The sequence below is a fragment of the Carassius auratus genome, unplaced genomic scaffold (genome assembly GCF_003368295.1).
Source record: "Carassius auratus strain Wakin unplaced genomic scaffold, ASM336829v1 scaf_tig00001335, whole genome shotgun sequence".
Taxonomy (NCBI): Eukaryota; Metazoa; Chordata; class Actinopteri; order Cypriniformes; family Cyprinidae; genus Carassius; species Carassius auratus.
The window spans coordinates 3451-29629 of record NW_020523355.1 but is presented as its reverse complement, the minus strand read 5'-3'; the positions used below and the strand labels follow the sequence as shown (position 1 = coordinate 29629).

General features: G+C 37.0%; 1 protein-coding gene across 1 annotated transcript in view; it reads left to right on the top strand.

The window, feature by feature from the left end:
• LOC113069311 (NACHT and WD repeat domain-containing protein 2-like) overlaps positions 1-25320 on the top strand; it is a 124509-nt gene extending 99189 nt beyond the window's left edge. Inside the window, exons 5-8 of the mRNA XM_026242316.1 lie at positions 7254-7457; positions 14081-14231; positions 16252-16841; positions 20104-25320. Coding sequence (XP_026098101.1) covers positions 7254-7457; positions 14081-14231; positions 16252-16841; positions 20104-24009 — 4851 coding nt within the window. The 3' untranslated portion in view covers positions 24010-25320. The remainder of the gene's footprint in view (positions 1-7253; positions 7458-14080; positions 14232-16251; positions 16842-20103) is intronic.
• Positions 25321-26179: the final 859 nt, after the last annotated feature.

The following is a 26179-nucleotide window of genomic DNA, read 5'->3' as shown; positions in this document are numbered from 1 at the left end:
GACAAAACTGAAGGGAAAATGCCCCAAGAACAAGCAGGAACTGAAGACAGTTGCAGTAGAGGCCTGGCAGAGCATCACCAGGGATGAAACCCAGCGTACGCTGATGTCTAATTGATCTCCAGACTTCAGGCTGTAATTGACTGCAAAGGATTTGCAACCAAGTATTAAAAAATGAAAGTTTGATTTATGATTGTTAATCTGTCCCATTACTTTTGGTCCCTTAAAAGTGGGATGTACATATACAAACTGTTGTAATTCCTACACCGTTCACCTGATTTGGATGTAAATACCCTAAAATTAAAGCTGAAAGTCTGCAGTTAAAGCACATCTTGTTCGTTTCATTTCAAATCCATTGTGGTGGTGTATAGAGCCAAAAAGATTAGAATTGTGTCGATGTCCCAATATTTATGGACCTGACTGTATGATGTGATCACGTGCCTTTTTGACTACCTCCATATGGTTTCAGGACCTGAGGTAGCATCAGTTTTACAATTCTGCCATACAAAGAAAGAACTCAACCAGTGAATTAAATACCTTCACATTTTTTATCTAGTTTGCTTACATTCTTTGGATTTCTTTCAGTCTGCTTTATTTCTAACTTTTTTATTTAAGTCCTGACTCTCTTTTGCCCTTGAACCAGTCTTTAATTGTCTTCTCAACCATTTCTTCTCTCTCAATCTCATCCTTCAGGAGTTTTCTATCTCCATCTCTCTCTTCCACTTCACTCCTCCATCTGTCTCTCACTTTAATCTCTACATTCTGTGCTCTAGTGTACATTTCACCTCTACTTTCACTCTGATTTGTATCTACTCGTTCACTTAATCCTCCTCTCTATCCTTGTCCTCCTCACGCTCTCATCTCTCTCTCACTTCCTCACTGTCTCATTCTCTTTCTCTCTAAATGATATGTAGTTTCTGACCTCCATCCATGTAGGGCAGAGTCTATTTTCACCCTATTAGCCTTTCTCTTTCCCGCATTAGCATTAGCTGCCAGGGTGTGCTGTGGTATTCAAAGCACTCCTTTTTGCCTTGTAAAATGAAAATAGTATTTTTTTTTTTCCTTCTTGATTTAAAATTGTGTTCATATGAACTCTTGGTCCAGCTACTTTTCAAAGATGATCCATGCAATAATACAATAACAGTTTTACAAATATTACCCGTTTATCATTGGCTGGACATGTTCCGTTTGTTACCTCTATTTGTTATGCCTGTTGAAGAACATTTAATTAAATATATTTTTTTAAATGTGTGTCAAGAAATTAGATATACACTACCTATTAAAAGTTTGTAGTCTGTAAGATTTTTTAAAGTCTGTTATGTTCATCAAGGCTGCATTTGTTTAATCAAAATATAGTAGAAAATTGTGTATATATTGTCAAATATTATTACAATTAAAAATACATTTTTTATATTTAATGTATTTTAAATCATAATTTATAAGAAAGCAATAAGAAAGCAGCCATTCAGATCATTCATGCTCATTTGGTGCTCAAGAAACACTTATCATCAATGTTGAAAACAATTCTGCTGCATTTTTTTATTTTTATTTTTTTGGATTCTTTTAAGAAAACATTTATTGGAAACAGAAATCACCCTTACAACGTAAAAGTTTTGTCTATATTAATTTTTTTTCAAACAGAAAAAATTCATACAGACTTAAAGAATTGTGGTGTTTTTGATTTTCTTATTTGGAGACCAAGTCAGTTCTAATGTCAGTTGGTTATATGTCATGTTAATCTATCTAGTTTTTTCAGCTTTTGCCAAAATCAACCTATAAATTGCTTCTTAACAGCTGTAAGTGCTGAATATAATTTTGGGATAGGAGAAAGTATGTTACCCTGAAAAATTACACACTTCACCAGGAAAGATCCGGGCCATTTTTCTCAGTGGTCTAGTTAAAATTAGCTTAACTCATCTTCTTTGCCAAAGAAATATATGGGTCTTCTGACGTGTGTACTCTAAGTAGTTAGTGAGAAGTTTCATAGAAACTTTGCTGCCCTTTCCCAAAGAGCACTTCATTATCTCATAAGAAAAAGAATGGAGGTCAGAGACCTCTCTTTGGACTTCATGGTTTGGAGTACAAGTACGCAAACCCTGACACACTTGGAACTCTGTGAGCGTTTGATCTGTATGCAGGATTTCCTCCATGAAGTTCAATAATGTTGTGTTGTGTTGTGTCATTGCATGTATTTGGGTCTATTTTAGAGTCAAAAATTAGGCTTTGATCAGAGCGCGAGAGAGTGCGAGTGTGAGGAGGTTTGTGGCTGACAGTTCTGGGTTGCATGTGCTGGTGTGTCTCCAAAGAAGGTCTCCAGGCAAATCTGAATTTTTTAATCTAAGTGTGACAGGCAGAGATGGGTAGAAATGTAAGAGAGAGAGAGAAATATTGAGAAAAACTCTCAGAATAATATTGAAACTGCTGAAACTGGTAGCATTTAAATGCAAATTAGATTTTTAAAGCTCGGTCTATATCATTTACATCAGTGGTTCTTAATCCTGGTCCTGGGGACCAGCTGCTCTGCACTCTGTCTCCCTTATCTGACACACCAACCCGATCTCACGGCAATTCGTACATTTTTCACAAGGTGGCTTGTTCGTATGAATTCGTACGACCACACTTGTACAAATTCATACGGTTGTTGCCAAATCGTACGTATTTTACGAGTTGCACAATTCGTATGAATTTGTACGAATGACCTACACCTAACCCTGCCCCTAAACCTAACCATCACTGGGGTTTAGACAAATCGTATAAAATCGTACAAGTGAGGTCGTACAAATTCGTACGAATAGGCCACCTCATAAAATACATACGAATTTGCCGTGAGATAGCGTTGGACACACTCAGTTCAGTTCATGGGGCTCTCTCCTAACAAGCTGATGATTGAATAAGGGGAACAACCCAACTGTGCAGAGCGGGAGTCCCTCAGAAGAACCAGATTTTGAGTTTGTTAGCTCTTTTAGCCTCATTATTACAAATATATACACCACTGTTCAAAGTCTGTTTCAAATAAATACAGTTGTTGTTGTTGTTGTTTTTTACTTTGTATTTATCAAATAATCTTGAAAGATAAATATCGCAGTTCAGAAGAATGGCGAAATGGCGCTACGCTGATGTGGAGAGACACAGAGAAGACGAATTGTGAATAAAAGTATTCTCGTCGTTCATAACATTACAGTTGAACCACAGCTGGACTATTCTGACAATGCTTTTCATATTTTTCTGGACCTTGACAGTGTAACTTACTTGGCAGTACATAGGACAATCACAAGCCTCCTGGTTTTCTTCCAAAATATGTTAAATTGTGTTCCGAAGACGAAAAGAAGCTTCATGGGTTTGGAACAACGTGAGGGTAAGTTATTAATGACAAAATTTAAATTTTGGGCTGGAGTATCCTTTTAAGGTAAATTTCAGACTTCTGGTTACTGTATGACTTGTACACACTAGCCTATATCTACAAGGCCTGAAATTTGGTGCGAGGTTGCTGGTACTGCATACAATGTTAATAACTCCCGCAAGTGTCACATTCATAATGCAGTAAATTCCCACTCTCATTTAATTCAGTATATAGAGAAACATGCATTCTCCACTGCCGCATCTCACCCTTGTGTCCTGCAGCAGTCACTTGAAGAAGTCAGCAATGCTTTGACTTCTGATGAGTTTGAGTGTGTGATGTGTGCTGTGCAATAGTGTGTTGGGGACACTCTAAAACACTTGGCTTGGCCATGGCTTAATGTACTGAAATTGGAGGCTCAGATTCAATATGCACCTTATTGATGACCTGTGCCATTATTATACTGCATCAGAGTGTGATGTAACAAAATTGTAGCTCGTTAATATATATATATATATATATATATATATATATTGATCCATTTTATACAATCCACCTTCATTTAGCAAGTGATAAATTGTGCGTGTGTGTGTGTGCGCGTGTGTGTGTGTGTGTGTGTGTGTGTGTGGAAAAGTTTTCTGGAGATACTTTGCAATTTAATATTTTTTTTTACAAATTGCATAATAAGCATAACAATTTGAGTAAATGAAGCTGGTATGAAGGTAGGGGATGATGCTCCCTTCTAGAACAATGTGCATTTATGTTTAAATTGTAACATAAATTATCATATTTATGATTCTCATTTCTTTATTATAAAATGGCAAAACTGGCACTGTTTTTGAAGGAAAATGGCTCTTTTTAATCTCTCTTTTTAACCCATCTCATGGTGTGATGTTGAAGTCTTGTATGAGTTTCTAAATATTAATATTTTTTGTGCAACGATAGCATGGTCTGGCTCAGCGGCCTTAGAACAGATTTTTTTGTTCAAACATTATGATTTAAATGGTGATGAGTACAGAGAATAACTCTTTCATCTTTTCATAATTTTAATAGATTTTCAGTGTTTTGGTGCATTTTAAAGAGTTTTCAGTCAAAAACTCCCAGATGATAGATATTATTCATTGTTTCTGACAAACAACAAAAGATAATGTGAATTACAGTATGTACATTGTTTATTTATTTTTTTATTTTTTGTTTAATTGCAGTGTATTATAAGGGGTAGAATCCACGGCTCAGTACTCACTACTCGTCAGTACTTTTAAATAAGCTATTATTTTGCTGCTTTCTCAAGTAGTTATTTGGACAAGTACTTTTTACTCTACTAATATATTTTTTTCTGTACTCTTTCCACCACTGCTGAGCAGTTGTGTAGTGTGCACACAACAGCAACTACATGGTACAGTGTGAGAAGATCAGAGAGATCTTACCAAACTTTTTATCGATAGTGTACATCAAATATATGATAAATGTTGGAGAATTTACTTATGTGGACCTCCCATGTCTATTTTGTTGTGCTCCTTTTTTATTGTACAATTGCATTTAGAGCCTCAAGTCTCAAAAATGAAAACATTCCTAAACAATGAACTTGGCATTCCTTAAAGACGAGTTAATCTTGAACAACACTCAACACACTCTAAACTTCCCACAATGCTCTGAGGTTATGTTTTCCCAGAACAGTTACAGTAATATAGGCATCAAAGCTCTTGCAAGAGGAGACGGTAGCTGAAACTCACTGTCACACAGCCTGGGGTAGAGAAAGAGAGAGTGGGCAGAAAGAACCAGAAGGAAGAAACAAGCAGTAACAGAGCCGCAGAACGACAGGAGTTGATGAGAAAAAGAAAGCACTATGATACACACTCCTAATACAACTTCAACGTGTCTGTTTATTCTAGTACCTGTTCAAGTGCCTTCAAAGTGTGGTGTAGTATCAAGGGACTTTGTCTCACAGCACATGGTCCAGAGTTTCTGTAGCACTGAATGTTTAGGGTCTATGCATACAGCGCATATACAGTACAGTATATATATATATATACATACATACTCTTGTTTTGTCCATGCTTAAGGAAAAACACTGGCTTGCATGTACGTAGACCAAGCAAACCATCTCAGAGGAACAGTATAGCAACAGATGGTACTATAGGGTAATTTTACAAACTCGCTCTCTCTGTCTATCTTACACACACCTTATTATCAGGAATGCTGATAACAGTGTGCTTCCTCACCTGCAGCAGATTTCATGGAAGCAGAGGTTTCTCTGAGCCCAGCGTGAATAAAGCATAAGACAGCATATATATATATATATATATATATATATATATATATATATATATATATATATATATATATATATATATATATTGTAGACTGTTATTTTCACAACTGGCTAAAAACCCTAAATAAATTTTTGGTGGAGGAAGATCCTCACAAAAATAAGAAATGTATTACAGGTCAAAAAGATTTACACTAGGTGAATTGAAAAGTGTTGCTCATCTTCCACATCCAATGTGATGAGATTTATTAAATTGAGAAGCCTGAAATTGGAACCAAATGTTTAGAATAGCTGGAGGCTGAATATTGTGTATGTCTGAGCTGTATGATACCAAGCTGTTTTTCTTTTCAGGGTTTCATTCTGGTGCTCAGGATTGTGTGATTACATATTTGTGCACACACACACAGATGAAATCAGCAATGGCCTTAAAATATGTTTTTAATATCTATAGATTACCCCGCGGTTGTATTGTTTTAGGGTTATGGGTTCTTCTGGGGTTTATGCACTACACACAAAAATAAATAATAATTGTTTTAAAATAAATAAGAGTAATAAAGAATTTTCATTTTTGGGGTGGATCGTTCATTAATTAAATCAACAGATTTCAGTGGAGTTGATTTTAGTAATTGTCAGGCTATGTCAGATAGAATTTGAAGGGTAAAAAAAGAGAGAATGTGCAAGCTAAAATGACAGAGGAAGAGCGAGACAGATAGACTTAGAGATCAAGAGGCACAGTGATGTAAAGGTGGGGAAAGTAAAGCATTAAAGTTCAGCCCAGTAGTCATTAAAAAATACTGAATTAGCCATCACTTAAATCATCTCGCAGCACCGCTGTCACACTTTTCCTGTAGGAAACCTACAATTTCAGAAAAGATATGAGCAAAGGCAAAGATTCTGCTACAACGCTTTAATCAGAGACCGTGATATCCCACAACCCATGTCTCATCTCCTGCAAGTCTGGATATGTTTCGGAAGAAGGGTCAGATCATTAGTCTATAGGCTTATCCAGCATCATTTGAATGTTCTGCCACTGGCATATGGCCTTGTGGACACAATGACACTGGCAAACGATGTAACAAATTGGCTTTCTAAGCTAACAGGCTTTACTGAATGTTTGTGAATTCATTACATTCGTTTTCTTTTCAGTAGCTTTCAAACTCTTTAAATAAACCCTGCTAGTCTTAGTTAGTAATTTTGACATATTACATTTGAAATTATTAACCCTGGTTTCACACTGTTCATACTTTATCCTGTCTTAATAATTAATCCCATACTTCATTATTTTTACTGTTAACTTGTAAACTCCGGGATAATGTTCTTATTTGCATATTTATGAGATCACTTTGCAATGTCCACTTAGCGTTATCGACCTCATAATATGCGAACATGAATACTGCTTGTGATGGGAACTGCAAAAGCTGATAGTTTTTCATAAGCCAGGGTTAAAAGCAGTGCTAACTTTAAAATTTACAACTGTGAACCATTGATTTACCCAGGGTTAAAAGTAGCATTAGTCCAAATTTTAAAAAGACAATAAGCCAATGTTATGTACAGTGTAACAGCCCTATTCTCTCCCTGTTTATTATTTATGCTTTTATGATACATTGTGATAAGATCAAGGTGTAAATATAGTTTCTCCCTCATTCCCAGGGGCTCATTGGAGAGAAGTATGGCAGCATTCGGGTCCCAGGTGAGGTGGAGTCGGCCGAGTTTGACATGATTTTGGATGCGGCAGAGGAGGCGGGACTAGACACACGGATCTTGGAGGAGTGGTATTGTCGGGATGAGAACTCAGTCCCACCTGCCTACTACCTAAAACCAAAAGCTGAGATACTGAAGAACTACCAGAACTCCGTAAGTAAAGCAGGAAGGAGAGAATATATTTGAAGAATTGGGACTGTTTATTTTTTTTTAGAAACAATGAAAACCCTTCTTTATAATTAAAAGTATAGTTGATTCCAAAGTACAAGGTACAAAAGTACAAAATGCTGGTTACCACATTTTACAGTTTATATAATCATCTTGTAGTATTATATTTTATAATTATTATTATAAACAATAATACATTTTGTAGTGATATTTGCTTTCATTTGCCAACTTAGGGAAGCAAAACAGTGTAGTGATGGGTACTCATGTCACCAATGACGTTATGATGTTTGGATCACGTGTCAATTAAGGTGTGGTCATGAGTACATCACATAAGAACGTTGTAGAACCTCTTCTGTATCATCAACACAAGAAAGACACAAGTGTAATAAAATAGACAGACAAGAATTATCAACAAATACTAAACGAAAACCATAAATGAAAGGGGAATAATGTGCATAACATACATAAAATGCAAGTAATTATGTTGGGTGTTGCAATGTCAGAGCTACACTTTCTGGAAAGATAAAATGTTGCTACTCTGAAAGAAATAAGGTGAAGAAACCCATTTGCGTCAAACAAATATATTTTTTTTGCTATAAACTGCAATCAGCTATATAACATCTAATGTAAATTAGAAAAATCATATACTTATAATAACTAACAATACCAAGGACTCTAGAAGAGGTTTGGATAAATGATATTTACATTCTCTGTGGTCGAGTGAGCAGTCTGATAGCGGTGATTTCATCCACTGGTTGTGCTGATAGCAATGCAGAGAGGAAAGGAGCAGGAATCCATTTTGACAGCCTTGAACACAAAGCGCAGGAGGATGCTGATCTCCTGGATCACCAAAGGGTCCTAAAATCTAGAAAATGTAGATGTGGCCTTGGAGTAAGTGCAGAAGGTCCTTAGCCTGGAACACGCAAGCAAAGGTACCTTGGAGTGAAGGTTTGCTCGCCGGAGCTTAACCTTGTTGCAGATTTCTGTGTCTTGTGCCTTTCTGGGCTAGAGTCTCAGAACTTGGTCGATCTGCTTTGTCTCTCTAGGCTGGAGACCCAGGATGTGCTGCATCTGTTGTTGTCTCTAAATTAAGTCTGAACATAGATTATCTCTTTCCTCGCAGGCTGGAGCCTCAGAACATGGTTGTATCTGTTGCTGCCTCAAAGCTGGAGACTTAGGACTTGGCGTCTGTTATTGCCTCTTCCCTCATGGGCCAGAGGCTCAGAATGTTGGTGATAACCTTGGCCCTGGAATGTACTGTCCACTAAAATTTGCAACATGATTATTCAGAAATCATTCTAATACTCAGGAAACATGGTGCCCAAGAAACATTTCTTTATCAAAGTTTTAAACAGTTGTGCTGTTTATCAAGTGTGATACATTTTTTCATTACTCCCTGATGAATAAAAAGTTCATAAGAAGAGTTTATAAGAAATGTCTTCACTGTATCTTTTGAGCAATTTAATGTATACTTTCTAAATAAAAACATAAATCTTACAGTGTACATACCCCTTAAAGATTATAGACCCCAAACTTTTGAATGGTAAAGGATGTCAAATTATATTTTTTTGATTGTCACAACTGAAAGTAATTTGACTTTTTTTTTTTTATTTCAGTATCAATATGATTTTATTTAATTGTTGAATACAGTAAAAATCTTAGCGATAGGACAGGCTAAAATCCAATTTAGGTGTGAGCAGGCATATAGATGCAAAAATGACAATTTTTTTGTATTATTTGCTTGTTGATTTTCCCAAGTTTAAGTTGTTCCATTAAAGTGTTAGTTCACCCAAGAATGAAAATTTGTCCATCTTCTACTCACCCTTGAAGCATCCTAGGTGTATGTGACTTTATTCTTTCAGAATAATCCAATCGAAGTTACATAAAAAAATGTCCTTGCTCTTCCATGCCTTTCAATGGGGGTAATCAGTTGTTTGTTGTCAACAGTTTAGAAGATGTGAAATAATATATAATATAACTTCAATTTATTCTGAAGGAGGAAAGTCACATACACCTAGGATGCTTCATGAATGAGTAGAAGTTAGATGATTTTTCATTCTCAGGTGAAACCCAGAAACTATGTAAACAGCAAATGCAACTGGAAAATGAATTCAAATTAGAATTTGAATTTGGCACATGACAAGGCATCCAGAATTATACTGAACCTGACCTCTCCCGCACACACAGGAGCAACCTGTAAATGTCAGTGGTTGTTGTTTTATATGGAGCAATGTAGAAATGGCAGGCCCGTGAGAAAACACTGTTCACCGCATGTAGAGTTTATTAACTTCATAAATTCAGCTTGTCTTTCATTAAATCTTAATTGTGCTCTCTCTTTCTTTCTTACACAGAGACAAATTATGTTTCGATCTCTGTCACCCATACACAAACAAATCAAATAGTGTTGTATAAAACAGATTGAAATGCAGAGTGGTTACAAATTGAGGGAGCGTCTTTGAAACTGAGGGTCTCTTTTGGACTAAAATAAGAAACGCAGCAGGGACTGAGTTTCTACCTGCACTCAGCAGAAACACCCACTGCTCGCTCGCTCTCTCTCTCTCTCTCTCTCTCTCTCTCTCTCTCTCTTTATGTGTGTGTGTGTGTGTGTGTGTGTGTGTGTGTGTGTGTGTGTGTGTGTTTCTGTCCTCTTTCTCTCTGGGAGGTTACTGGGTTCATAACAAACACTTCTTAAAAAATTACTTCAGTAACACAGAGTGGTGTCTGCTTTCACGTTCTCTGTTCAAGTAGACAGAGTCAGTTATGAACTCTGGTAAATTGGACTCCCTTTGACATCACTCTACATTACACAGAGTTCCTGTGGTCACAGAAATATTAGGAGCCTTCAAATTTTAGGCATGACTTGGAAAAAGTCAATAGAAAAAAGTGTATTAATATGTTTTCATTTCAATAGGTGTTATAGATATAATAATATGCTTTATTTCTCTAGTTATACTGTTTTTTTGCTGTAAAAATGTCATCAGCTAGAGATTTCAAAGGTGCTTTATTAAGTAATTTTTATTTTATATAAAAAAAATATATATATATATATATATATATATATACAGTATTGTTCAAAATAATAGCAGTACAATGTGACTAACCAGAATAATCAAGGTTTTTAGTATATTTTTTATTGCTATGTGGCAAACAAGTTACCAGTAGGTTCAGTAGATTGTCAGAAAACAAACAAGACCCAGCATTCATGATATGCACGCTCTTAAGGCTGTGCAATTGGGCAATTAGTTGAAAGGGGTGTGTTCAAAAAAATAGCAGTGTCTACCTTTGACTGTACAAACTCAAAACTATTTTGTACAAACATTTTTTTTTTTCTTTCTGGGATTTAGCAATCCTGTGAATCACTAAACTAATATTTAGTTGTATGACCACAGTTTTTTAAAACTGCTTGACATCTGTGTGGCATGGAGTCAACCAACTTGTGGCACCTCTCAGCTGTTATTCCACTCCATGATTCTTTAACAACATTCCACAATTCATTCACATTTCTTTGTTTTGCTTCAGAAACAGCATTTTTGATATCACCCCACAAGTTCTCAATTGGATTAAGGTCTGGAGATTGGGCTGGCCACTCCATAACATTAATTTTGTTGGTTTGGAACCAAGACTTTGCCCGTTTACTAGTGTGTTTTGGGTCATTGTCTTGTTGAAACAACCATTTCAAGGGCATGTCCTCTTCAGCATAGGGCAACATGACCTCTTCAAGTATTTTAACATATGCAAACTGATCCATGATCCCTGGTATGCGATAAATAGGCCCAACACCATAGTAGGAGAAACATGCCCATATCATGATGCTTGCACCTCCATGCTTCACTGTCTTCACTGTGTACTGTGGCTTGAATTCAGAGTTTGGGGGTCGTCTCACAAACTGCCTGTGGCCCTTGGACCCAAAAAGAAAAATTTTACTCTCATCAGTCCACAAAATGTTCCTCCATTTCTCTTTAGGCCAGTTGATGTGTTCTTTGGCAAATTGTAACCTCTTCTGCACATGCCTTTTTTTTAACAGAGGGACTTTCCGGGGGATTCTTGAAAATAGATTAGCTTCACACAGACTTCTTCTAACTGTCACAGTACTTACAGGTAACTCCAGACTGTCTTTGATCATCCTGGAGGTGATCATTGGCTGAGCCTTTTCCATTCTGGTTATTCTTCTATCCATTTTGATGGTTGTCTTCCGTTTTCTTCCACGTCTCTCTGGTTTTGCTCTCCATTTTAAGGCATTGGAGATCATTTTAGCTGAACAGCCTATCATTTTTTGCACCTCTTTATAGGTTTTCCCCTCTCTAATCAACTTTTTAATCAAAGTACGCTGTTCTTCTGAACAATGTCTTGAACGACCCATTTTCCTCAGCTTTCAAATGCATGTTCAACAAGTGTTGGCTTCATCCTTAAATAGGGGCCACCTGATTCACACCTGTTTCTTCACAAAATTGATGACCTCAGTGATTGAATGCCACACTGCAATTTTTTTGAACACACCCCTTTCAACTAATTCAACTAATTGCCCAATTGCACAGCCTTAAGAGCGTGCATATCATGAATGCTGGGTCTCGTTTGTTTTCTGAGAATCTACTGAACCTACTGGTAACTTGTTTGCCACGTAGCAATAAAAAAATATACGAAAAACCTTGATTATTCTGGTTAGTCACATTGTACTGCTATTATTTTGAACAATACTGTATACATACATACATATATTTAAATCTGTATGTTATTCACCAAATTTTTTTAAGCTATTTAAGTAAGCTATTTAAAAAGTAAGCTATTTCCTGTGAGTGTGAGAGTATATATGTGAATAACTTAAAGAATAAAGTGCAGTAAACTAAAATTCTCTGTGCTACAGTATTTATGATTACACTCATAAATTAAGACATTACAACAAATAACAGTTTGCAGAATCAAGCACCATAATGGACTATCGCTAAGCCTTGCACATTAAAGTTAAAAATGGTTGTTCCTGCTCTTACATTAAAAATAAAGTGGGTAGTGACAAACAATAATCACAAAGAAGTCAAGTGAGTGTATTAGTCCAAATGTGGAAAGCCATAATTCAGTCATTATTTAGTGAAGTTATTAATAAAGTACTGTAGAAACATAAATAATGTTGGAGCTGGGGCAGCAGTTTCAGGTTTGATTCATGTCCTGGGCCTGGTTTTTCAAAAGGTTTAATCCGGATAAAATTGATCTGGTTTTAGTAATCCTTTTTTTTGCAATCCGTGATCATGTAATCCAGTTTACTTTTGGAGCCAGTTTTTTAAAGCAACATCGGATTGGATCAATCTGATCCGGAAAGGAACTTTTCAGGATCACCAAATCTGGATAACCAGTGCTGGATAACCAGTGCTCAAACAGGATAGGACACCACAATGTAGAACTATAGATATGTAAAGAGCAACAAATAGAATAGCCAGTGAGGGGTCAATATAAGTTTATTTTTATTTGAAATGAAAACCCAGACACTTAAGAAAAACTAAAAACAAGAAAAACCCCACCCCATCCTATTCCAGCAGTCCGCTCATCTGAGACCTACAACACAAACACTGTACATTGAGGATATTTATAACAAGTATCAAGTATAGATGTATTGAATAAAAAAAAGACTTAATGTAAAACAATATTTTTGATTGTGATGAATATATATATATATATATATATATATATATATATATATATATATATATATATATATATATATATATATATATATATATATATATATATCAATTAGTGACAGAATAAAATTTTTTGTTTTTGGTTAATTTTGACAGCGGTTTGGGGGATTATTTTATGGGGGCAAACTATTTCTACTTTGCTGTAGGCCTATACTGAAAGGCTGAATACGTTAAAGCCTACCTAATCACTGTAGCCTGACGGATGAACAAATAAAATTAAAACCTTATGAATAAATAGGATATCTTGTAAGATACTGCATGATCCAAATATAGTATTATTTAATACATTTTTAAAGTTTTCATTACATTTTGGCTATGAAATCCACGCTGAATCCACCCTTCTGATGGGATCAGTTTAATCCAGATTTTTTGGATCAAAGTGATCCAAATCCTACAAAAAAGTTCTAAAAAACCCAAACTAAAGGTTTGATCCGGATCAAAACCAAGATTGGATTACGTGATCTAAACCGATTATGTAATCCGTTTTTCCTTTTGAAAAACACATTTTCAAGATTTGATCCAATCCATTATCCAAAATCCTACTGGATTACTTTTGAAAAACCGGGCCCTGATTCCTAATGAAATGTCTGGATTTTGAGAGTAAAAACTTGCCGAACAGTGGTGATAACATCTTTGTAGGACAGGGATCAAGTACTACAGTAGGACAAAACCTCAGTGCAGTTTGTTCCAGAACAAGATTAAAATTATGCTAACTGTGCTAGTTAGCATTACAGTTAAACAAAGAAGTACAGGGTACTAATGCATTTGTTCCTACATTTTAGTGGAATGAAAGAAGTGTTAATTAATGTAAATGTGACATGATATGTTGTAGATTTTGTTTTTTCAAATGCCCAACATACAAATAGTGGAACCTTGAATAATTGTAATTGTGACTCAATATGTGATTTTACCCCGCAGATGGAGTCAAACAGCATAGCAAAATCAAAGAATGACAAGGAATGGAGGGCAGTCTTAGAGGAAATCAAGAAGATCTTCAGAACTTCTGTTTTACAGCTGCAGGAGAAGGGAACGATGAAGAGCGATCAAGCCAAGAAATTTCTTTGCTCGGGTAAACTGTAGTTATATTTACGGTAATGATTGAGCTCACAGCTAATAAATGTTTAGTGTTATTTTACATGGCTTTAAATGCCTGAGTTGGTTTGCAGTGTGTTTTGCAGTACATTGCAACTGCTGTAAATGTCAACATTGACTGTATATGTAAATATATTAAGTAAGGGTACTAAAAGTTAAATCATTATGGTCAGCTTATTTTCCACTGAGCTGAAGGTCCACAGAATCTACATATAATTTGACTAGATACTCGATATGGTTCTTTCATCTTTTCATCTATTTTTTTAAATAACCTCTGTGTTCTGTGAGTAATTTTGCTAAAAATACATTTTTGATCCAGTGACTCTTAATGTTACCACTTTTAACAAGTGTCACCATCTTGCTGATTTGGTGCTTCTGTTGGGGAAAATAAATGCATTGTCTATCAGTCATGCTTGCTGTCGCTGTGAAGCACGTTTTGAACAGGCCATTGTCATAATTTCTCTGACATTTACTATTTTAAAATAAATAAATTAAAATAAATTTGCCACCTAAGATATTTCAATGTCTCTACATTAGGACAGTAAATATGTTACACTGCTCTGATTGGGCATTGTCGTCACATGACAACAATAAAGAACAAAGAGGGGATCTAAAATACTAGCCTTTTCTTTTTTTTTTTTTTGCTTATTTACTGTATATGTTTCTATTGCATACATTTACCACATGCTATAGTTATAGTTTAAATTAATTTACACAATGCCTTTATACACTGAAGGGATGGAACTAAACTCTGCAGGATAGTGGCCCTCCAGCATCTTTTGTGAGAAATGTGTGAAGCAATTTCCAGGTTTACTTAAAAGGCACCGTTTCACTTTAAACGTTTCAGCAGTGCTTGATGCTTAACATTTAGGTTGTTTGTCTGTAAAATTGCATCCATAATAAAATAAAAGGCTGAATCATGCTGCAGAGCCATAGTTTATAGCTTTGTGGCTTCAAAGAGAGATCGTATTTAAAGCTCATAATGAATGTAAATGTTATTTTTATCCCACTCTTGAAAGTCATTGTGACTGAATTAAAATTTGCCCGCATTAGACAGCATAAGATGAGATCTTATCAGGCAAACTTAATTCATCTAGGTTAATCCAATATTCAGTGATACAGTTAAGTCTCATTACCTACTCGACATTAGAGACTGTGGGTCGGCACCGGAGAAAGAACAGATTTAATGCTTGCTCTTTAATGTCATTCTGAGAGCATGGGCTTATAATTCAGTCATTTATACAGTTAAGTCTTCATCTTGACATGCAGTAGATATGAAACAACAGCATTCAAGAGGATGCCGTAAATAAGGCATTTTTTTTAATGTGATGAACAATTTTTCTTAGTCGCAGAGGTTCCTTTCATTAAAACTGAGGTCTTCTGTCTTACTTCAGAGCATCAGTGAGTTCCCTGATCTGCACGTGCACTCTTATGTCTGACGGATGTGGCATCTTGTAGATCTTTATTAAAAAAGTATCACCTGTAACACAATAATAACAAAAGTAGGCACCCATGACAATGGTAGTGTATATATAGTTTATATTTTGATTATTAATACCAGTGTGAGGAAAGTACATGTGAGACTTAACTGAGCTAATGCTTTCTGCAGCCATTTACTTGTCATCTTTGCATCCCCCTCTCCTCTCGTTTACAAAACAAGCTGCAAGTATGCGATACTGACGAGGTTGGCAGGCTATCACTGGAACGCTGCCTTCGGAGGTCTTTGATAAAACCAGACGAGGCTGGATTAAGAGATCATATCACTTTTTCCTTCGCCAAGGCAGCTCAAAGACATAGATCTAATAATTTGCTAAAGACTGGCAAACTCAGTAGAAGCGCTCACCTCATGAAATCAAATTAAGCATGTTTTCTGAAAGTGCCACTGAAGATTTTTGAGAGTAAATAGTGGCAGGGATCAAAACCATGATTGAAAAGAAATATTGTGTCATGCAGAACTGGGTAATTATTATGATTTCTGTTTTACTCTTGTCTTTCAGCATTAGAGGATGAACTGGATTTCGCACTGGGCAAGCAAAGCCCAGCCTTCCTCAAGAAATGTGTATGTTACATCCGGAAGATATCCAACTTTGACCGTTTCGCTAAACTCCCTGAGATGGCACGCTACATGGACACTGTAGTGAGCGCCGACCATGTCATGAGAAACCAAGAAGCCTATGAACGTCTTTTGAAAGTAAGAGATGAGTTCATTCCAACGGTGGTGGCAGCATCCAATCTTCGAGTCTACTCGTCGGTCACTCATTGTGACATGAAATTTGGCTATTCACAGGAAGTAGAGAGCCACTACGTTGAAGGTCTATGTAAACAGTTTTATGAAGACATGGTGGATATCATCCAGGCCACGGTCCAACAGAACTTTGATACAGAGACAGATCCACTGTATGATGAAATCATACAGCATCTGTCTTTATGCAAGACTTTTTCATCTTGTTTTGTGTACAAGAGTGAAGCCTTGGACATAGTCCAGGAGTACCTGTACCCCTCCAAAGGTGGTCGAATAACCCCCCTAGTGGTGTATGGAGGACCCTGCACTGGAAAGACATTGTTACTTGCTGAAGTGGCAAAACAGGTGAAAAGCATGTATCATATGCATGTATGTGTGTGTGTGTGTGTGTGTGTGTGTGTGTGTGTGTGTGCGTGTGTGTGTGTGTGTGTATGTGTGTGAGAGAGAGAGAGAGAGAGAGAGAGAGAGAGAGAGAGAGAGAGAGAGAGAGAGAGAGAGAAAGCATGTGTGAACATACTGACCTGCTTTTTAAAGCCATCTGGATGCTGGCACATGTTAGATTAATACTGCAGGATGCCTGTATTTAACCTAAAGCTGTTCTTTGCTACCTCTGACTTAATATCTGATGTCTTGGCAAATTTTGTGATTTAATAGATGATAATAATTTGATAAACTTTAATAACTAATATCTGTCAGCTTCAGCCAATTAATCGGGCTTATGGATATCAGATTCAGTGGTGTGTCCGTGTTATGTGTTGATGGTCAGAATTGACAGTGTTGATAAGTTTGGGGGTGAGGAAGAAAAGGAGGAAGCGTAGTGTTGACATTTCCCATCACCCATGGCAACCCGTCACAGACCTCAGCCTCTAATGTTAGTTTACAGATGATGAGCCTGGGGACCTTAACTAACTCCCTCATCCTTGCTTATGTTCTCACTCTCTCACACTATACTTCTATGTAACATACACACTAAAGAGAGTCAGATATTCTAAAATATTTATATATGAAATGCAAGTTACATGCCCACACATTGCATACACTTTTTATAATCTAGGGTGTCTGTCTGTGCCATGCAAATTAGTCTCATGTTTGGTACAGCTGGCATGTTTTTATACTGCCTTATACTGCCTTTCTCAGTGCCCTCTGGAGTCTAAGGGTATTTTTGGGGCCTGGAGAAGTTTTGTCATGCCCTGATATTTGTGCTTTTTCAGTTTCTTATAAATATCTAAATGGGTAAAGTCTAACATCACTGTAGTCAGCACAAACTGGGCTATAATAATATGTGAAATGCATGCATGTACATGATTGTATTTTTGAGAAAAAAAAATGTTATGCATGGTTAGTGAAAAACTAAAAATGTTAAATAACTTGAATAAGGCCAAAAAACACATACATACCATTGGTTCCCGGGACTGTTGAGAACTGGAGCTTGTAGCCTAGAATTTTTCTTTCTAAATTATGTGAAAATCATCTTGTTTACTCATTCACAGAAAACAATATATTGATTTAAATTTTCTAAGACACTTTTTGTTGGTAAAAGTCATATGCGAGTAGGCGTCAACTATCATGAATAACATTGTGATTTACACCTGAGAAGACAAAGCCCTGCATAATGAGCCTCCCATTCAACTGTGCCACTGTGAGGGAGGACTTACAAGAAAGAATGTGAGAACAAAATAAAAGTATATAATTTTATGTTTGTAGTTTATTAAGAATATATTTAATTATCCCACAACATAATTTAATATCCACTTGGGGGAGCAGTTAAACAGTTTATTAGGGACAATCAAAGCTTACTTTCAAACAAATTTTTAGGCATCCTTACTCTAGTCACACAATCCTTCAGAAATCCTTTTAACAATCTTATTTTCTTCCAAAACAAAAAAACATTTATTATCATCATCATCATTATTATTATTATTATTATTAATGTTGAATAGAGCTGAGAATATTTTTCCGTTTTTTTTTTAGGGCGAATAAATTGAAAGAACTGCATTGTCTTTACATTTGTTAGAGTTATCTCTATTTGACACATTTATATTATTTACATCAAGCTTTTGAATGGTATAGTATTGTATACTGTTATTGAAACTTCATAATGTTTCACTTGATTATACATTTAGTCAGGAATTATAGTTTGGAAAAAGTCTAACTAGTAAAATGTTTACACTTACTCATGTTACTTACTCAGACTTAGCCTACTCATGTTTATGATCTCTGCTGAATAAAGTGCTTCATTCTTTTTTCTGAGGAAATCCATTTCTCAAATCCTCAACCACATCACATCTTTTTGGAGTGATTTATGTCTTATTCCTCTCATCGCGAAGTAAACAGTAAAATAAAATAAAAACTCGAAGAACAGTCTGGCTGCTTTTTCTTCTGTGTGGGCGTATTCAAGCCGCGCGCTTCAGTTTGAATCTGAATAGCGCGTTAAGCGCGGGGGCGTGGTCACATTAGATATAATGAGCGGAGATATGAAAAATAGACATCGCGTTGTTTTCATATGGATTACTTATCTCAGAATATTTGTTTTCGGCAGCACCTGTTTAGTTTAAAAGTAGACATTTCAGGCTTTCTATAGATATCTCTCATATCTCTTCGTTGAGTATTCACGGAGTTACAGTTCATTTTAATGACGTGTTTGTACATGACAATCAGCGGAGACAAAGACTGCAGACAGCATACCTTGTTTGTTATCTTTATTTTATACGTGCACAAAGGTGTTTTGTTATTATGTCTGTATCCAAAAAAAGTAGACCCTTTACAGATTCGATTGATGTATTGCTCTTATCTGTACGATTAAAACTGAGAGTGTAATTTAAGGGGTTATCCGGTGAAAATGACTCAAAACGCATATATGCGTTAATGGACTCCAGAGAGTTGCAATCTGGACACACACACCCCTTGGCTAATAATACAAACACAGAGACACACGATCCTCTTGCAAATGTTTGGTTTGGAAAAGCATATTATCACTAATTGTCAGCCTCTCCAGACAGAGAGAAATAAAATTTCTTGTTTTCCCGAATCACAGCTGGGGACACCCTTTAACCACATCCAAAAAAGAATTGTGCTAAGGATGAGGGAACATTTCAAACTGATTTATAAAATCTTCAGCACAAGAAATCCAGTGCTGACTCTCACTATTGAGTACATTTGATTATTTTCTTTACAGTCATTGGTCTTTGTATTCCTTCCTCACATTCTGAGATGTCAAAGTTAGTGTACAGTGAGTAGATCTACTAAATAATGGATGGACTCGAGTCACTTAAGCTTTGTTTGTTTGCTAGAGTCATACTTATAACAGCGTTGCTCTAGGTCACAGTAGTTTCTGGATTTTTAACCATGTGAGTTTTTTAACAACAGGACACAAGATCCTGTTAAATTTTAAATAATATGGAATACAGTAGTTGTATTTTATGTAGATTAAATCTGTTTGCAAACTGCCAAGCTACTAAAATCTGATTATAAAAATTACTACTTTTGCTGATCTTGAGCTTTTCCTAACTGTATATAAATACATTGTTAAATAACATATTGGAAACATTCAATAAACTATATGTAAATGATGTATTTCTGAGCTTCTGTGTCATTTTCATTTGTTTAGGCTTATTCATGGCTACAGAAAGAGATGGGACCAGAAACAGACCCGGTCATCATTGTCAGATTCATCGGCTCCACAGACTTCTCTACTGACCTTCGCACCCTGCTACAGAGCATCTGTGAGCAGATTGCCATCAACTATCGGTGCCTGATCCACTTCTTACCTAACAAGATCCAGGAGATGAGGGAATTGCTAGTAAATTTGCTTGGGGAGTCATCATTTCACCGACCTCTTGTCATCATTTTGGATGCCTTGGAGCAGTTGGCGGATGTTGACGAGGCCCGAAAGTTGTGGTGGCTGCCTGTCCACCTGCCACATACAGTCCGAATTGTAGTGTCCACCCTACCCAACAAGCATGGGATACTCCAGAAATTACATTGCTTGATACATGACGAGGATGCCTATGTTGAACTGATGCAAAAAGATCGCAAAGCTTGCAGTCAGACACTTAAACAGCAGCTTCTAAGTGTCAAACGGAAGGTGACCTCAGGCCAACAGATATATGTGAATGAAGCAATGGCAAAATGTACACTCCCCATGTTTGTCAACCTCATCTACCGAGAGGTAGTTCACTGGCGGTCACACAAGGATGTGGATGACAAATCATTGAGTTCTACAGTACACGAAAGCATTGAGCAGCTTTTCTACACTACTGAAAACAAGCTTGGCTCACACTTTGTCTGTCGGGCACTGGGCTACATTACAATGGCACGGGCAGGCCTGACAGAGCTGGAGCTAGAGGATATCTTATCTTTGGACAACAGTGTCCTTGGGGACATCATAGTGAGCTCTAATCTTAAAAGCCCGTTGCGTATTTCTTATGATTTCATAGCCAGTCTAAAAGAAGAACTAGAAGGTTATTTAGTAGAGCGTCAAGTCCATAGTGTAACACTGATGGCGTGGGCAAATCGCCACCTGCATCTTATAGCACAAAAGCTATACCTTAGTAATGAAGAAGATGTACATCAAATGCATAGCCTTTTGGCTGAGTACTTCCTTGGAGCATGGGCAGGTGGTAGAAAGAAGATATTCCATTGTGACAATAATCACTTCGCCTCCCTGAATATCTCACACCATCGAAACCCTCATCACCAGCAGAGCCTTCATGGCCATGACAAAGCTTCTGCTGACAAGCACTCTTATGACAGACAGACACCCGAACAACCCTGGGTGTTCCAGTGTAACTTACTAGAGCCGGACATCTTCTTTGTCAACCACCGAAAGATGATGGAGCTGAAATACCACCTGACAAGAAGTGGCCGAACAGATGATCTCATATATGGTGTCATCATGAACTTCAGCTGGCTCTACACTATGATAAAGATTGGGCAGTTTGACAAGGCCCTGTCAGATATTGACCTAGCTTACAGCTTCACGCAAGAAAAGGAACTAAAATTTCTTGCAACTATGCTCCGCAGTATAAAGCTTAAAGTGACAAAGAATCCTGCATCACTGTCTGCTGAACTACAGCAAAGACTCCTTCCAGTTGTCACATCTCTTCCCAAGCTCAGACACCTCCTTCTTGAATGTGACAAGGATGGTCCTAAATACTGCTCCATTGTGCCACTGCACTCTTCCATGGATGTCACCTACAGTCCAGAGAGATTGCCACTCTGTTCTAGCTACATGCAAATAGTGGAGATTCTACCTACATTAGCTCCAAACATAGTCATTGTGGCCCTCGAAGATGGATCTGTCAGCACATGGGATGTTGAGAGTAGACAGTTGATAAGACAGATAGACACAGCGAGGTCGGTTGTTCTTGGCATCAGGCTAACCTCAGATGAGAAGTATCTGGTAGTGGCAACCACAAAAAACACACTTCTAATTTATGACAACCACAAATCCTGCTTGTTGTCGGAGGTGGAAGTGAAAGGGTCCACGAACTGTGGTATCACTGGTGGGGTAGCGTTCATCAATGGATTCACCTTGTCCAGCCACCATGCCTTAGCTTGGCTGGAGGCAAGCAAAGACGTCATTGTGATTGATTTGCTCTATGGTTGGCCATTGTATCAGTTCCATTGCTGGTATGAGGTAACCTGTGTCCAATGTTCCCCAGATGGAATGTATGCTTTCTGTGGACAGTATCTCAACACAACCACCATATTCCACCTTGGTAGTGGGGACAAGCTTGCTACAATGACTTCTGAGTTCTCTGGTGGATTTGTTAAGTCCATCCTGATTCTAGATACAATCCATCAAATGGTGATGATCGACAATGAGGGCAGTCTATCCGTCTGGAACACCAAAGATATCACAAATCCCAAGCTGATGGAGGATTATGACTGCAGAGTAGATGAGACCGAAGTGGTGGGCATAGAACTCTCTGAGGATCAGCGATCCATCCTCATCTGCAAAGCGAGAAGCATTGAGGTGCTGGACACCAAGATTTGGAAAATGGCAGAGAAGTTCAAGGCTAAGCGTAGCGAAAAGTTTGTAGCGGCCGTTCTCTCCAAGAATAGCCAAAGCATAATAGCTTCCATGGAGAACACATCATCCATATTTGTGTGGAGAAGAGACAGTGGACAGTGCATGGCCAGCTTGATAGAGATATCTGGAGCCATTGTAAAATTGAGCAAATCAACACACCATAACTTGCTGCTGTCTGTAGCCAGCAGCGGAGTACTTTCCGTGTGGGACATTGACATTATAACAGCCATGTCGAACATTGATAAAACTGGGAAACCTATCCAAAGTCTGCAGCTGTCTGGCAGAGAGGATTTTGTGTACACCATGGATGGGTCAGAGGTCATTCATAAGTGGAACTACAGCACAGGTTTCATTGAGATGGTGTTCAAGCATGAAGGCCTTGTTGAAAACTGTGTCTTGACAACATCGGGTGACCTAATGGTGACATCTGATGATAAAAGTAGTCAGTACATCTGGAATACAACCACAGGTGAAAATATATTCCGTATCAATGGTCAGAGGATCTCACAGCTTCTCATCACACACAATGACCAGTTTGTAGTGTCCCTTTGCGAGCAGAATGCCTCCCGCGTTTGGAGGCTTGCTACTGGTCACAAGGTGTGCAACATTCTTGTAACACTCCAGCATGCCCTCATTACCACAGCAAACACATTTCTTGTGGGAACCAACATGAATAAACTGTTGGCTGTTAGCTTGTGGTCAGGCAGTGTATCCAAAAAGTTTATCTGTGATGATGGGATCACAATTATTAACTTCAAATTAGTTCCTGACACTCCAGATTATGTCGTCTTCATCACCTCCACAGAAACAGTTTTCATCTGGAGTGTTGCCGACGAGTCTGTGTGTAGGCGGGTGCAGCTGCCTAGCAACTTTTTGAAGAACCTGGAAGATTTCCAAATATCACCAAATGGGAAATTGGGCATTGTGTTGAAAGGTGATGAGAACATTAATGTCCTAGACCTACACAGTGGTAAACTGCGTCTTGTACATGCTGCTGGCATAATCTGGCGTCAAAATCTCTCACGAGATGGACGCTACTTAGTGTACATCTGTTTCCAGAATTGCGATGAAGATGATGATGCAGGTGTGATTTCTAGTCTGATCGTCATGAGATTGGCAGATGGTAAGAGCATCGGGACCTGTTCCCTCTACAAAACGGCAACCTATCTGTGCCTATCACAGCGAGCACTTAACATAATTGTGGGATTTGAGGATGGCAGCATTGGCACCTACACAGTTGTAGACCGTGTAGATGCCACTCTGAAAATCAAGATAGCCACCTCAAACAGTCGCCAAATAGTTAACAATGCCTCACAGAAAGTACGACCTAAGTGTAGCACCAATGCCTTCAAGACCATTGCTGACTGTGTGTGGAGAGAATCCACTGAGGTCTTCTCTCGGGATAGTCCTATCAACGTCTCTGACAGTGGAGAGCCAGAGTCAACAACACCCACAAAGAAAACTGAACTGCTGCAATGAAAGCGCACTGACAGGCATGAAGGAACAAGGCCATGTATGGATACAGGTGATTATTGTTTACAGCAACTTTGATTCAGCTGCACAGATCAGTTATCAGATAATAGCAACTGACCAATTGCTATTAAGCTGAACTTAATCTGCAGTCAGTCACCTTGATTTATTTTATCCATCATCAATTTACTGTCAAATGTATACACTGGATTTACTAGTAACGTACTGGATTTAAGTACTAAGGAAAAATGTGATTTATTGGAAAAGCCAATCCATTCGGCTTTATATGTCCTTCCTTCTCATGTATGAGCCAATGTGGCCAAATAGTTCAGATTTTATATGAGTTTAGTCAAATCAAGCCATAACGTTACTTTATACAGAAGCATACAGAAATGTAAAATATTTGTAGCCATACAAGTTGCTGCCATTTTTTTTTTAATACTCATTTGTGTCTGTTTATTAACGTCCTCTAGTACTGTACTAAAATGTAAACGTATGTACATGTGTACATATGTACTTTGGCTGCTGCAGTTTGTGCAACTACTTAAATATATGTTATGTTGTGCTAAATGCAATCAAAGTGAGTGCCTGGATTTTTTTATTTTCTTTGTTACAGAAACTGATGAAGAAAAAATTGCAGGGAATTTCTAAACAAAAATACATTGATACAAATATTCATCATTATGGTTCAGCATTCAATTCATACAAAATTGGCTTACAGAATCTAAATGAGGATTATTGGAAAGTACATTTCAGTATTCAGGTATTCAGAAAATTGTCTGAAGTCATTATAAGCTTCTTAGTCATTTCAGAATGCATTCCAGACTTTCTCTAACAAAAATGGCATGGATGTCCATGAATCCATGTGTGGAATTTGCTCTAAATGACAGACAGAATTAAACCCATCCTCATATATTTAATTCTAAAACTGATACTGAGAAGGTCATCTTCTGACTCGACTAAATCCTAAAGATGAATAGTTACTTTTAAAGAATGTGAAATTCTCTGGCATGTCACAAAAGAAATTAGTTTCAATAAAACAATCAGCCATGCCCCATCCAAACTCTTCTCTCCATAACTCGAGGGCTATTCCGTCGAATTGTATGTTTACCTCTGGAAATACTGACACATAGGCCCATTTACAGCCCAAAACCTGTAGCAGTATTGGTGTGATTAGCTTCTCCCACTGAAGTGTTTAAAACATACAGATATTGTACAATATTTGCCAAAGTTGTGTTTATTTTTTAATTAATTATTATTATTTGTTTTCAGAATGTTAAATGGTGTTGTTTGTGACCCTTCTTGTTACTTTTCTGGACTTTTCTGGCCTTGTTGTTTTTTCTAGCACAACTTATCATGAGAACATGCATTATCTTTGCTAAGATACTGATGAAGTCCATTGCTATTATATTGGAATGCCAGTTTTTAGAGTATAATTTGAATGTGTCGATATGAGAGCAGTTGAACAGTATATTAAATGTTATGTAACTTGAATGACTTTTAACTACGTTTGCAAAACATAGTTCACACTACTGGTATTGAAATGTGTTTATTCTATTATTTGTATTGTCAAGATTGAAGATCCCTGTTTAGAGATATATATATATTTTCATAAATGTTGTACTTACATTTTGTTACAAAGTTGTTTTATGTATTCTAGAAAAAAAATAGCAGAAATGTGTCTGAAAGCAATATGACTTGATGTGTATGCATTCTTTGTATGGAGCATTTTAATGTAATAAAATCATTTTTCTTTTCTGCCTCTTAAATCTCATTGAATTTCATCTGGATATATTGGTCTTTCTTCGAAAAGAAAACACAATACATTTGGTTCTTTGATAGGATGAATTAGTTTATAGATACATAAAAGTACATCATTTTCAAAAAAAATATATTAAAATTATTATTATTAAATTACAATTATGCCTTTCTAATCTAGCTCATGCAAATCTTTATTTAACTTGGTTATCATAATGATCCCTAAAGAGGCATATTGTTTACATGAGGAATGCTTTGCTAAAAGGATACCTTACATGGCACATTCAGAAACATTGACTGATTTGGCTGATAATAGTTTCACTCCCCTGTGCAGTATGCAAAACAAGTGTGTTAAATATTTTACAAACAGTGGGCACGTGTTATACCATATCAATATTTCAATTACTGTTTTCACACACCT